Source organism: Heterocephalus glaber, unplaced genomic scaffold, assembly GCF_053883595.1.
Source record: "Heterocephalus glaber isolate CG9 unplaced genomic scaffold, H.glaber_assembly_v1.0 deba00001531, whole genome shotgun sequence".
NCBI classification, from domain to species: domain Eukaryota; kingdom Metazoa; phylum Chordata; class Mammalia; order Rodentia; family Bathyergidae; genus Heterocephalus; species Heterocephalus glaber.
In genome coordinates, this window is record NW_028258329.1 from 5167495 (window position 1) to 5182573 (window position 15079).

General features: G+C 40.9%; 1 protein-coding gene across 7 annotated transcripts in view; it reads right to left on the reverse strand.

Moving 5' to 3' along the window:
* Tjp1 (tight junction protein 1) overlaps nucleotides 1-15079 on the reverse strand; it is a 207598-nt gene that overhangs the window by 188484 nt on the left and 4035 nt on the right. For all 7 annotated transcript variants that reach the window (XM_013075100.3, XM_087188282.1, XM_013075099.3 and 4 more), the window contains exon 2: nucleotides 7782-7914. In XM_013075100.3, coding sequence (XP_012930554.3) covers nucleotides 7782-7914 — 133 coding nt within the window. The remainder of the gene's footprint in view (nucleotides 1-7781; nucleotides 7915-15079) is intronic.

The following is a 15079-nucleotide window of genomic DNA, read 5'->3' on the forward strand; positions in this document are numbered from 1 at the left end:
ATCTTAGAGCTAGAAGTTATGAATCATCAGACTTTTCTCTGGTCAAGGAACCCAGGTGAGCATATCAGTGTATGGTATTCACCAGACCAAGGTCTTGCCCAGGAAAAGGACCAGCGAGACAGAAAGGGGAAGGGAGAGCTCTTGGGGAGGTTTTCCATGCTTGTGAAAAAGAGCCATGGGAAGAGACACTGGCCCTTCTGGACTTCATCCATGTGGACGTGAGGCCCTGCACTACTGCCCTCACCAAGTTACCAGCTTCCCAATGAAATCTTCACAGAGAGGAGAGGAGATCCCTCATGTCCCAGGAGAGTGGAACAGGGCCCACTAGATTCACTTGGCCCTGAAGAATGTGCCACCAATGAACTACTACTATGTGAGCTAATAAAAGTGCTTACTGCTGGGGCGAGCTTGAGGCAATGCTCTGTCACTTGCCATCAGGAACATTCTAACTACTTCAAGATGTGAGAGACCCGGCCCACTGTGGAAAGAGATGCTGCCCTCACCTCCTGCAGCACTCTCTCTCATCACCTCCACCTTTACTTTACTTCACCTCCACTTCGAAGTAACACTGCCGCCTCCGTCTCTGCCATTTCTACCTCTACCACCACCATCACTCCATCACCTCCTCTACCATCTCTACCTCCTTATCAGACTTCCATTTCCAACCCTGACACTGCTGCCTTCACCACCTGCACCTCCACCACCACTCCTTCGCATCCATCCACACCACCAGCACCACTGTAGCCACCTGCATCACCTCCTCCACCTCTACTGCGTCCACCTCCATCTCTACCACCTCTACACTCACCACCACCGTGGCCACCTTCACCTGTATGCCTTCCACTTCCAGCTCTAACTCGCCAGCTCCAGCTCCAGCAACTCTGCATTCACACCCACCACTACATCACTGCCTCCATCCCTACGTACACAACCTCCAACACCTCTCCCTCCTCCATCTCTACCACCTCTACACTCACCACCACCGTGGCCACCTTCACCTGTATGCCTTCCACTTCCAGCTCTAACTCGCCAGCTCCAGCTCCAGCAACTCTGCATTCACACCCACCACTACATCACTGCCTCCATCCCTACGTACACAACCTCCAACACCTCTCCCTCCTCCATCTCCACTTCCACCACCACCCTATCATACTTCCACCATCACCATCTTCACTGCCTCTTCCACCATAACCTGAATCTCCACTGTCTCCTCCATTGCTACCACTAATAACATACCCACCTTCACCACTGTCACCACAAATGCACCACCACTTCCACCGCTTTCACTGACACCTTCATCATCTTTCTGCCTTCCACCACCACCTCCATATCCACCACCACTTCTTCATCCGGCTTCCCTACCTCCTCTGTGCCACCTCCTCTTTACTCCATGGCCACCGGCACCTCCACCTTTACCACCAACACTCTCACCAACCCTGCCTCTATAATCACAACCACTACCAACCCTATTTCCCCTGTACCCACTGCTCCCACTTCGACACCATCACCACGACCTCTACCACACTACTTCCTCCACCATCACCACCTCCACCTTCACCATCATCACCACCACCATTCCGATGGCCTCCTCCAACACTGCGCCGCTACCGCCTACACCACACAGCACCACACCACAACACAACTGCAGGTACTTGGGCTATTCAGAAATTTCCCTCTTACTTCTTAGCACTTCAGGATGCTTCCCTAAGAGAAGCCAGTTGATAAAGTACCTTGGTTACCTTACCTAAGTGCCCAGTGAATTACATTATCTTACATGTTCTCTTGCTTCTCAATCCTCACTACTTAATGGCCTCTAAACATTTCCTCTATTCAGCTGCCACAGTTACTGAAACAATCAGTCAAACAAAAATCAATCAACACATACTTAATGGCACAAAACCTGTTATGCTTGCTATTTTCCAGAAGACAAAAAAACAGGCTCCCTACCCATGAGGAGCTGAAGTATATGACATAACTTGGGAACAAACATGCACTAAGAGCCGAGGGCGCATGAGGGGATCTGCTGTGGTCTCGGGACCAGCACCTACACTGACACAGACAAGATGTACAAGGGAATGGAAAGCTGCCCAGGTTGCTAGCGCTCAGGAAACAAACTTACTATGTGTTCAAAGTCTAAGAAGAACTGAGTTTCAAAGCAGATTGTGGGGAGGGGAGATCTTACAGGAGGGAGGTCTTGAGAGTAGAGGGAGATGGAGAAATTTTTATCATCAACATCTCCACAGTTATACTTCCTGGGCCTGCACAGAGATTCCTCTCTGTCAGAAGAAGGAAGTATCTTTTAAAATGTGAAAACGTGCTGGTCAGTGGAAAACCAGAGAACTACTATTGCGGTGGCAGTGGAATTGGACTTCCTAGCCCAGAAGTATACTAATCTAATGTTCCGAATAATGTCCTACCACCCATTTTCCATCTCATGGCAAAAACTTCTCTGAAGATTTGAAATACGTATCATTTTGCCAATGGTTCTCAGTAATGACTGAATGTTTCTTTTACCCAAGATTCAGGGAATGTCACCATAAATTGTTAATTGAATCATTACTTCTATGTATTGTGCATGCAACTTTCTGTAGCATTTTTTTCTGGTGGTAGAGAAAGAAGTAGCATTTTAGGTTTACACATACAAAACAGGAAATAAATTGTTTAAGTTCATATTCTAAAACAGCCTTCTCCTCGCCAAACTGAATCAATGTTATCTAACTGGCTCCTATTTTAGGGAGGAAATTTGATCAATAAAAGATATAAAATTTTAAGCAATCTGTTGAATTCTTAAATTATTCCTTAAAATTCTTTAGCTACACTGAGAATCCAAGTGGGAGGAAGGGACAAGAAGTGAAAATGTAATTTGATCACTCAGATACCAAAGTAAAATGAGACAGATAAGGTGTAAACATCATTAAATCTAAAGACAAATGATGACCTGTCTTTTTCATACTATAGTCATCCTTGGTATCCAAGCAGTATTGCTTCTGGGTATAGGACTCCAGGAATATCAAAATCTGCAGATGCTCAAGCTCTCAGATAAATGGCACAGTATCCACAGAGAACCTATACATGTCCTCCAATACATTAAAAATCTAATCTCTAGGCTGCTCATAACACCTAATGTAATGCAAATGCTATGTAAATAGTTGTTATATCACCTTTAGAGACTATTGACAAGAAAAATGTCTGTACATATTCAGTATAGATGCAATTTTAAAAAGAGTATTTCTGACCCATGATTGGCCAAATCGGAGGATGCTGAACCCACAGATTCAGAGCGCCAACTGTGTATCACTTCCTCACCCAAGAACCTGTCCACTGAGTGCTGTAACATTTTGCTCATTAAAATGTTGAAGAAAGGCTCAGGTCTTCTAAGCAAGACACAAACAGATCAGGCCTGTCTACCTCAGGCTTGCCTAAAAAAATTCTGCCAAGTCTCCCCGGACACTGTCTCAAGGAACCAGGGAGATAGGCAAGATTCCAGCCCCACTCAGTAAACTAGGATGCCAGTCGATTATGCTGTAGTGTTTACAAAATGAACTTGAATGCCTATCCTATTTACTTCCCACAGAGAAAGCCGAAATAATCGCTTCTCCCAGAAGTGAACTGGCAGGAATCTGACGGATGCCCAGGACCTATGCCAACAGTCTCAGCTGGACCCTGGGGCTTTGTGGCCAGAAGCAGGGGCCTTGAAACAACAGCAAGTGGATCTGTTGCCCACCTTGCCAAGCTTTTCCAATAGCAATAAAAGCTGAATGTTTTTAGACAAATTTGGAAACATTAAAACATAAAATCAAAACTGTAAGTGTTATTCTCTCGGTGATACAAATTTGATATGAGCATATGACAGGAGATTATGAACTAAGTCCAAGTCTATTTTAAGGGTCTCTACTTACTTTAGCAGTTGTAGGAAGCCATATATTTAATAAATATTTTTATAAATCTTAAAAAATCTGTACTTTTTTGGAACCAGAGGAATATTTACAGAGATCCATGAAACTTTTTCCTGAAAGAAAATAGGAATAATTATCTATAATCGTATCTGTAATTGGAAGTTACTGCAGATCTATTAACAAGTATCTTCCCTTTAGACTTCTGCAGCTAAGATCCTCAAACTTGGTTTTCCATAATTATATGACAAAGGCAACTGTGTTCTAAAACCAATTCTTTTTTTTTTTTCTTGGTACCAGGGATTGAACTCGGGACCTTGCACTTGCAAGGCAGGTGGCGGAACCACTGAGCTAAATCCCCCAGCCCTCCAAAACCAATTCTTATTTTTAAAATTTTTCTGGTGCTGGGGGTCGAATCCAGGGCCTTGCACGTACAGGGCAAGCACTGTACCACTGAGCTATACCCCCAGCCCCAAAATCAATTCTGCACACCTTACATCTCCTATGAAACTCTCATCTAATCCATGCTCTTTTTAAAAAATGTAACACTTCTTTTTCATTTAATTTTATTTTATTTTGGTACCAGTGATCGAATTTGGGTCCTTGTACTTGTGAGGCAAGCGGTGGAACCACTGAGCTAAATCCCTGGCCCATAACACTTCTTTTAAAAAACGATTTTAAAAAGTGAGACATCTATTTTTTTAAAAGATGAAATTTAAAAATATAGGGAAAAGTTGTTTTTTAGCCCCAGGTCAAAGATGCTAGATGCCCCTACATATTCTGGATAGTACAGTATTAACTGCCATGTCTCATGGTAGAAGTGGGAGTAACTAACCAACTCTAATACTGCCACCTCTGTCTCCAGAATTTCTACCTCTACTTCTACCACAACCATCACTCCATCACGCCCTCCACCATCTCCACCTAAGCTCTTCTTTTTCTAAAAGAAAATATACATACATACATATATATATATATATATATATACATACATACATACATATATATATGTATATATTGTTTGGGTACTGGGGATCGAACTCGGGTCCTTGAGCTTGCGCAGCAGGCAGTGAAACCACTGAGCTAAATCCCTGGCCCAAGAAAATATATTTTTGAAAATCAGTTTATTATTTTTTCTAAAAGACGAACATCTAACAATTTACAAATGTTCAAACGAGTAAGTGTTCAAAAGAATAAAATAAAAATTGCTGTCCCACCAAACAAGATTACGAAAACATGAGAAAGAAAAAATTCAAATTGTAAAACACTCAAATTGACTGCAGTAATTAAGATTTCATTGATATATTCCTCTTACTGAAAGAGAAATGGAATATCATGTTTCAATGCACTCTTTAGAAATGGAAAATCAAAATAAAGAAAGACATAGCCCATGAAGCCAAGCACAGACACCATTACCCAGGACATGCAGCTCCCTCTCCAACCACCATCCTGTGAATCTCAACTTTTCTACTCCCTCTGCCCCCGGCCCTGGTACCGGGGAGCAAACTCAGGACCTTGCACTTGCCAGAAAAGTGTGGTGCCACTGAGCTACATCCCTGGCCCTACTCTTTTAAGCTCAGCATCAAAATGCTTTCCCTTCATGGATGCTAAGACTTTTTACTTTTCAGAGAAAGTCAAAAAGGAAAGACTCAAAAAAGATTCCACAGATGGTACTGCACCTGGGTACTGTTCCGTTTCTTTACCTGGACTCAGCCAGATCAAGTCTCTCATGGAAAAAGGCAAGAAAAATGTTAACCATATTGTTTATAATAAAAAAGATTATTTTATTTGCCAAGTTTTCCTTATAGTTCAAGCATGCATTTCTATTTGTGGGAAACTGAAAGCAACCTTACACAAAATACAGGTTGGACATTCCTAATCTAAAAATGCCAAACATTCTGAGCATCAATGTGTTGCCACAGTGGAAAATTCTAAATCCTAATGTGACAGGCAGCAGTCAAAATGCAGGTACTCTGAAAATATTGTATACTATCACCTTCAAACTCTGTGTATACAGTGTGTATATGAAATGTAAATGAGCTTTGTGCTTCACCTTGGTATCTTCACCCAAGATACCTCACTGTAGATTTTCAATATTCCCCCAACCCAAAACACATCTGGTCTTGGTCCTGGTCCTGGTCCTGGCAATTTGGGTAAAGTATAATCAACACGTAAAAATTGTTCCTATCATGTTCTAGAGAAATTTTAACCTCTTACTCAACCAGAATGAGTCCATCAAGCAAGTAGACATATTTCATGACATTTCAAATTAATTATCCAATTATGCATGAGAATTAAGTATCAGAGAAGTGGTAAAATTTCATTTTCCTTTTTTATGTTCTCATTAATTCAAATTTATTTCTCAATGAATTCACCTTCTTTTTGTGGTAACAGAGAATGACCCCAGGGCCTTGATACGGAGTCACACGCCCAGCCCTCATGTATTGCTTAGTTTGAAACAGGGTCTCACTAAGTCCCTAAGTTGCCCACACTGTGCTAACCCTTATAACCTCCTGCCTCAGCTTCCCAGAGAGCTGGGACCACAGGTGAGCACCACCACGCCCATCCGTTGTTTTGCTTTTGAAAAGCAATTCAGTTCATGGCAAACCATTCTCGTATTTTCTACAGTCACGCTCATCATGAAGTCGACTTGGCAAGAACTGATATTCATTCTTTTACTCAGTTTCTGACTAAATGTCTTCCTATAGGTCACATTTCACCTTTCTGTGTCACAAAAGTGTTCGAGAACAATTTTAAAATTGAATGAAATTATTTCAGTAAGATCATAACTAAAGCTAGAAATTAAATTTTAATAAATTTTAAAAAATGTCCACATTCACTGGGCTTTGTTTTCATCAATTATAAATAAGAGCTGCAACTATCATGATCTCAGAGACAGGATTTAGTTTCCTAAACTATATCTTGATACCATTTTGATGTCATCTTTTGAGACAACGTTCAATGGCAATTTTTTATTCAGAATTTTTTAGAACAACGAAAAACAAACACACCTGGTCTACCAAGCATCCTTGTTTTTCTTTTTCTTTTGAGACAGGGTCTCACTAGGCAGTTCAGGCTGGCCTTGAACTCACTATGCAGCCCAGGCTGGCCTCAAACTGCCAGCGATCCTCCTTCCTCAGACTCCCGAGAGCTGGGATTACAAGCGTGTGCCACCACACCCAGCTCTACCAAGCATCTTCAGCATCCATTAATCTGCCAATGAATCTGACAATATATAAATTTAAGTAAAATTTAAAAGCAATGAATATTCTAGTACTCTCTATGGCATTACAGTATCTCTTTTAGTGGAGCCCACAAATATCAGTGTTCCCCCAAAGACATGAATGAATTTGCCACGTACCCACATGAAAACCTGTCACATCCTGGAAAAAAAATATAACCATTAAAGTTAATCACTTAGAAAAGAAAGAAAATAACATCATTAACTAAATTGAGATCCATCCTAATAGTTTTAGAGTAACTACTTTCAGGCACTACCCAGAAGTTAGGTGTTTGGATTTAATCAGATACTTAAGTCTCTACTTATATATATTAACATCAATTTGTGATATATAAAGAAATTTACATTAATATTCTATTCAACTTAATTCAATTTTTCTTGTAGAGGTCAGGAAGTATTTCTTTGTCTTTCCAGAAGAATCTTCATTATGATCTGTTCATTACAAATAGATCATATGTATACCAGTTAAGAAAGCACTCTGGTTGGCAACCTGTTAGATAAACCAGTGTTTTAAATTAAAAAATGATTATTACAAAATAAGCCTATTGCTCCTTTATGAAAATTTAAAATATCAAAAAATTCATTTGATGTGAGAATTGTGTCATATTCACTTGCAAAACGAGGAAAGTACTGGTCTGTCCACTTACAGTGAGTTCACAGAAGTCCACGCTGTCAAGGCTTTTGCTTCTGTGCAGTCTCCCTTTAATTCGTCTTAAAGAAGGTTTTCCTTGGCTGACACTAGAAGTAGCACCATTAGGATTTTCAGAGGATGGGGTTACCCTGAAAGAAGGGAACAAAATGGGTAAAAGAAGACAGGTTTACTGGTGAACACGTCTCTCAAGTCTGAGGTAAGCATTTACTTCAGGGTATCTTTGGAGATATCACACATTTCAATCAAAAACTAAGAGTCACATTCTATCAAACCATCTTCTAAGTATTTCCTTGCAGCCGGCTAGTTTAGAAATCTTCCTGACAGAGTTCAAATACTGCAACAGTAAGATTCACTAAAAGTCACCTCTGTAACCATCAAAGAGGCAATTAGGACCAGAACTGAGGTTTCCTAGGTAACATGCAGGCATCTGCCTCCCTCTGGGCAGTGACTTACCCAACACTCAAGCCAGTGCCTGGCGTGTCCAGTACAAAGGAGCTGGCCCTTCATGCATCCACAGATACTGTTCATTGTGCTTTTGTTAGGCATGAAAATAACTCTTGCAAATTTAAACATGACCATCAACCGTTCACTCAGCATGATTACGGAATCAAGAAAACACAGATAAGAAACAGCAAACAATCAGGGTGCACACTGGGACAAACCTTCATACATAAACACACACACAAAACACACACATGGGCTCTTGTTTCTGTGTCGCTACTGGTTGTAGCCTTACAACAAACGAGCTGGAGAGACAGTGACCTGGCACCTGCAAGGAAACGTCACAGTGTCCTAGAGATGATATAGTCTATGAAGTAATGAGGCTGATTTGCAACTACGGTTTATAAAAGTCAGTTTCCTTATTCTGCAATTATATCTCCTACTTGTAGTACAGTCCAAGTTCACAAATTTATCAACCTCTGTGACCTACTTAATTTTTTACAATGTTGTCTGAAAGATATGACTCTTAATCGTTTTTAAAAGACACAAGAGCCTATTAGCAAAATAAATCTAATTTATATACTAATAAGACAGTAAAAAAGGCATTACATATAAAATAGGCCAGTTCAAGAATACTTACAGTTTAGAATGAAAGCAGTACATCCACACAGTTAGAATATTTGAAGAGTATAAAAAGATACAGAGTGAAAACTAAGAGCTGTTTCCCCTTCCCTCTTATCCCAACCACTCTTACTAGTTCTTTGTCCAACCACCCAGACAAATATCCATGCCTGTCTATCTATGTGTTTATTTCCTTTTGGGGGCATTTAGTAAAGTGATTAAACTGTTTATATTTTTCCGTACCATATTTTTTAACTTAATAATATACCTTGAAGTTCTTCCCATAATGCTCTCTATACCCAATGATTCTTATCAATGGCTAAATAGTATTCCACAACATAGATGCCATATAACTTACTCATCTACTCCCCTACTGATGGGGATTCAGTTTGTCTTCAAATGTCTATTATCACACTATAAAGCATCCAAGACAGCATCCTTGACAAATCTGTGTACAAATCTAATACTAACTTAGGAAAGAGTCCTAGAGGCAAGGGTAGGAGCTTTCTAAGTATTAACAGGCCTTGCTTTCTGTGACCATTAATCCTGACTGGATTAAGAAATGCCTAGCAGATTAGCAGAGCAGACTTCTGAGCGTGTCTGGGTGGGTCACGAAGGCGAGGCCTTGGGTACATTACACAGTCCCTCATCTATTCCTCTCTGTGCTGTTCCCTGCTCTGCTCCCCAGTCGGCATGAACTAAGCAGCTTTGCTCCATAACACCCTTCCACCATCATGTTGCTGATTGGAGCAGTTAACCATGGACTGAATCTCCCCAAACCATGAGCTAAATTACACCTTTCCTCCTTTAAGTCATGGATGTCAGGTATTGTGTCCAGCAATGGGAAAACTGACTAATACACTATCTAAAACTAACAGTGTATGAGAATGCCCACTGGGAAAATCCTTAAGAATGCAGGCAACTCTATCATCTTATTATTTTATAACTCAGCTTCTCTGTATCCTTCACTGTATTTTTGTCTTGCTGAACTGCTGATTTCTGTAAAAAGGACTATTATAGTTTCCCATCACAAATATGGATCTGTCAATTGATCCTTATAAATCTATCCTTGCTTTTTATATTTGAAATTTTTTAAATTGGATGTCTAAATGTTTGATCATATCTTCTTAGGAACTTAATCTTTTATCATATAGAAAGTCACTGTACCAATGACAGATTTTATTTTAAATGTTCTTTTGTCTGATGATAATTTTACCTATCTACCTGTTTATGCTAACCTTTTCCTAGTTTAGTTTTTTGTATGTTTATATTTTGAATCTTTCCAAATCTCTCCCTTCTTTTCCTTTCTAGCCATGCCTTTAACTCTTGGCATGCAGCTGGAGTGTTTTGTTTTGTTGTTTTACCCAATCAGAGAGTAAACATCTTTTGAGATTAACTTAATCTCTCTGAATTTACTATGTTTACTAACATGTTTAGAATTCTTTCTGCCATCTTGTTTTATGTGTTTTTTTTATTTACATGCTTTCTTCTTCTTCTTTTTTTTTTTGGTACCAGGGATCGAACTCAGGACCTTGCACTTGCGAGGCAGGCGGCGGAACCACTGAGCTAAATCCCCTGCCCTGCTTTTTTATTTACTTATTTATTTATTTTGCCTTATTAACATGACTGCGTTTGGTAACTTCTTTACCCTTCCAACTAATTTACAAGTTATACATCTAATCAGGGCACCTCTAGCTAACTATATACACACATTAACACATACTGTATGCATATATACACAAACACACACATTTATACATGTACATACACACATACAGTCATTACTTGATATCCCCAGAGACTCCCTCAGATACCCAAACCTGGGGATGCTCAAATCCCTTATACAAGATGTCAGAGTATTTGCACAGAACCCACACAGGCCCTACTGTAACTTTTAAGTCATCTCTAGATGACTTATGATACCTGATACAATGTAAATGCTGTGCAGATAGTTGTGACACTGCGTTTTTGGGGGAATAATGACGATGAAGGAAAGTCTGTACATATTCAAAACTGATGCAATTTTCCCCAAATATTTACATCCAGTTGGCAGCATTTGCCAATGTGGGGCCAAAGGTATAGAAGGCAGACTGCACATATTTAAATTCACTTTTTCCCATCAGTGCCCAAGCTCATCAGCATCCTCACCCGCTCTCAAGCACATGCAGCCCCAGCACAGCTCCGGCCCCTCATCCCAGCATCACCACACTGCCACTAAGCCCCACCTGTCCCCTGGAAACAGTTTCCATGTTTCCCAACTTCTCTTCCATTCTTTCGATCCCTTTGCTTTCCAGTGATGTTAGCTTACTCCTCCCAACGGCTTTCCTGCTCTGCAATCTTGTTAATTTGGCAATTCTCTTTTCTAGCAATAAGTCTTAAATTTCTAAAGTGACTTAGACTTCATTATTGCAATATTCTTTTGCATCTATTTGAATGTAATCCAATGATTTTCTATTTTCTCAGGGATTAATCTCTGTTTTTTTTTTTAATTTGGTAATTCACAGGCTTGCTCCAGCTGTTTGGTGATTTCTAATGTCTACTTATATCTGTAGTGGAGAACATCCGTTTCCCGGCGGCACTGTCTACTGTGCCTCACTTCACTGGCTCTGGCAGCTCCTGGGAGGAAACTTTCCTTCTGGGTCAGGGGGCTCAGCAGCTGCCTCAGGAAAAGCCCTCTCTGTCCCCAGCAGCCACACTTACTGCTTCAGCACAGGAAGCTGCATGTACCACTGTCCACGACTTGGCACACACCAGGGCATCAACGACGATTACCGCTCCTCCCTCCCTCCATGCTTCACCAACTGGTCCACCCCCATGTTTGCAGCAGCCTTCCGCACAAGCTCTAGCCCAGTCCTACAAGGCTTTCCCCTCAGCAGGCCCCCATCCACTAACTACACTTTCGAGGGTATCCACAAAAACGCTGGCCCAGTGATGGCATTCTTACTGTTTACTCAGACCACCATCAGTTTGGTTGTGGTTCTTTAAATTAAACTTTTTATTTCATTGAGTTTCCAATAAATTCTCTTTTCAGTTCAGCTCCCAGGATACAAACTCAACAATGTCACTTTCATGGGTCTCAATACAGAAAGAAGCACAACATACAACTCTTGTTCTCTTCCCTGCAGGGTACAAGCTTCAAAAAACAATGAAGAACTTTATTCATGGGGAAACACTTCTGAAACACACTGGAAGAGGCAGAGATTTTTTTTTTTGGTCAAGGCTAAAACAGCACAGGAAATAAAAGCAAAAATAAACAAAAGCTTCTGTAAAGAAAAGAAAACAAGTAAAGAGACAACCTACAGAACAGGAGAGCATATTAGTATGCTACACATCTGACAAGTTCATATCCAGAATATACAAAGATCTCCAAAACCTCGAGAGCAAAATAAAGAAAGAACTCAGCTTAAAAATGGGCACCCAGGTGAGATGGTGCACTCCTGCAGTGCCAGCTAGGTAGGAGGCCTCAGGAGGGAGGACTGCTCGACTCCCGGAGTTCAGAACCAGGTTGGGCAACATACTGAGATCCCCACCTCCAAAAAGAAATGCCTAAACACACAAAGCAAAATGGGCCTTTTCAAAAACAGACATTTCTTAGAAGAAAACATACTCATGACTAACAGGCGCATGAAAAAATGCTCAACCCCATTAATCAGGGAAATACAAATCACAAGCAAGCACAAAAAGATATCACCGCACAGCAGTGCGAATGGCTATCACCAAAAAGATCAAGATAACAAGCACTGGTGGGGCTGTGAAGCAAAGGGAGCCCTCGCTCCCTGCTGGTGGGAATGGAAATGTGTGCAACCATTATGGACAGCAAAATGGAGGTTCTTTAAAAAATGAAAAACAGGACTACCATATGATCCAGCATCCTCACTACTGGGTATATCCACATGAAATGAAAGTAGTATGCCAAAAACACATGTGCACACCTATGTTCATTGCAGTGCTATTCACAAAAGCCAGGAATGGAAATAACCTAAGTGTCCAACCACTAATGAATAGAAAAAGAAAATATGGTACACATACATAACGGAATACTATGCAGCTATAAAAAAGAAAGATACTTTGTCATTTGCAACAACATGGATGTAACTGGGGATCACTAAGTGAAATAAACCCAGCATAAAAAGACAAATGCCCCATCCTGTCACTCATAGTGCAATGCAAAAAGTTGATCTCTAGAACAGTGCTTGCCACAGGCTTGGGAAAGTAGTCAGGAAGGGAAGATAGGGAACAACTGATCAATGAGTATTAAGTTGCAGTTAGGTGCATTACAGATATTAATAACATTCTGTGTATTTCAAAAGAGCCGAAAGGATTTTGAATGTTTTCACCATAAAGAAAAGTATACATTTGAGGACTTGGATGCATTTAACCTGATTTGACATTATGGTACTCCATAAATCGGTACAATTTTAAGTTTGTTTATATCAGTTAAGAAACAAATTTAACTTAAAAAAGAAATTTATCCATCATTAGAAAGGCAGAATTATAAAACAATAGACAAGTCTATTTTTCTCTTTATTTCTTCTCTCACTTTGTATTGACAGTGCTGGTTAGAGGGTGTGATATTTTAGGATATGAATGAAAACATTATCAAATTTTTTGATGAAGAGATCTGCCTAATATTTTCCATGCTTCTCTCCTCTGACTTAGAAAGGCATCACCTCTTCTCCCCTTTTTCTCAAAACTATCAGCCTAAAATCTAAATCTTGAATAAGAGTTCTTAACTGCCAGACCTGGTGGCACACACCTGTAATCCCTGTACTTGTAAGGCTGAAGCAGGAGGATCACAAGTTTGAATCCTGCCTGAGCAATTTAGAAGACCCTGTCTCAAAAAGGGGGCGGGGAGGACTAGGGATGGAGCTCAGTGCAAAGACCCTGGATTCAAAGCCCAGCACTGCAAAAAAAGGAAGAAAAGAATTCATATGCACCAAATTTTACAAACATGTGTCAGTGTTAACTCAATGTAATACTAAGTCCAATGACAAGGAAAAGCATAAGAAAGTCATAAATATAACTAGAAGAATGGACCCACCCCTTCGACCTGGTCAGCCCATGTCCTGCCAGCCTGGCCCCCGAATCAGGCCCTGTGCACTCCATCTCCTTCCTCTCCACCTGGTCCAGGCCGTAGGTCCCCCTCTCAGCATCTACGGGAAGGAAGCTGCAACCCCTCCAGGGCCTGAAGGCTAACTCTGCCTGCTTTGGCAGGGCTCCCTAGAGAGGCCCGCCCTCATTTGGGCGATAGCTGGCACGTGCCCAGATGTTATTAACAACCCAGTAAACCGTTTACCCTTCAGTTCTTGTCTCTGTGTACTGTGCCCTGGTCCAGGACATCAGGAGAAAGATAAACACCAACCCTATCAAAGGCATCACACCTACACTCGCAAACTTCTGGTTCTCTGCTGGTTGTCATCTACACAGGTTGCTAAACCTTTGACATGGCCTAGCAATGTCTTTTAAATTCAGCAGAAATCAAAAATTTCACTCATCCAAAATACACAGTCAGCACAACACAACCCCTTGACATTCTGCAACCACCCCTCGACCCTCCCTGTGCTGGAACGCCCCGCTGCCTCCTGTCCTCCTCCTCGCAAAGCCTGATGCCCCAGGGAGAGGCTTTACTCACTTGTTTTTGTGCATAACTTGGCTTTGGTTCATAGCCATTTCTGACCACAGCCCACTTAGGACAAACAACTCTCAAACTCTTCTACCTCCCTCCTTTCAAATTTCCAGTGGGAAAGAACTGTTATAACAAAGAATTGGGCGAAAAATAAATAAACAAGATGATATAAAAATGAAGCAGTTACACAAGAACAAAGCTGTCCACAGAGTAACACCTTCTACAAGATACGAATCTTTAAATATCAGCAACTGGACAGCCACAATTAACTCAAGACAATGCTAAAGAGTGGTAGCAAAGCATCTTCCCCTAGAGGAGGGGATGCTAACAATGGTGTGAGCAAAGGAGCTTTGGATAGTGCTGAGAACAGCAGGGTAGCTGACTCTACAAAGAGAATGAATCCTTCTAAGGATACTTCTTCCATAAATGGCAGTAAAATGCTAATTTTTTGTTTGTAAGTATCAGACTGCACAACCTTAATCATTCACGTAACAGATAAACAGTAAATGGACTTTTAGTTATAAATACTAATGTGTAATTAACTATAATTTTCTCTAAAGGACTGGGGTACTGGAGCCAGTTATATCTCAGCAGAGGACCTTGGT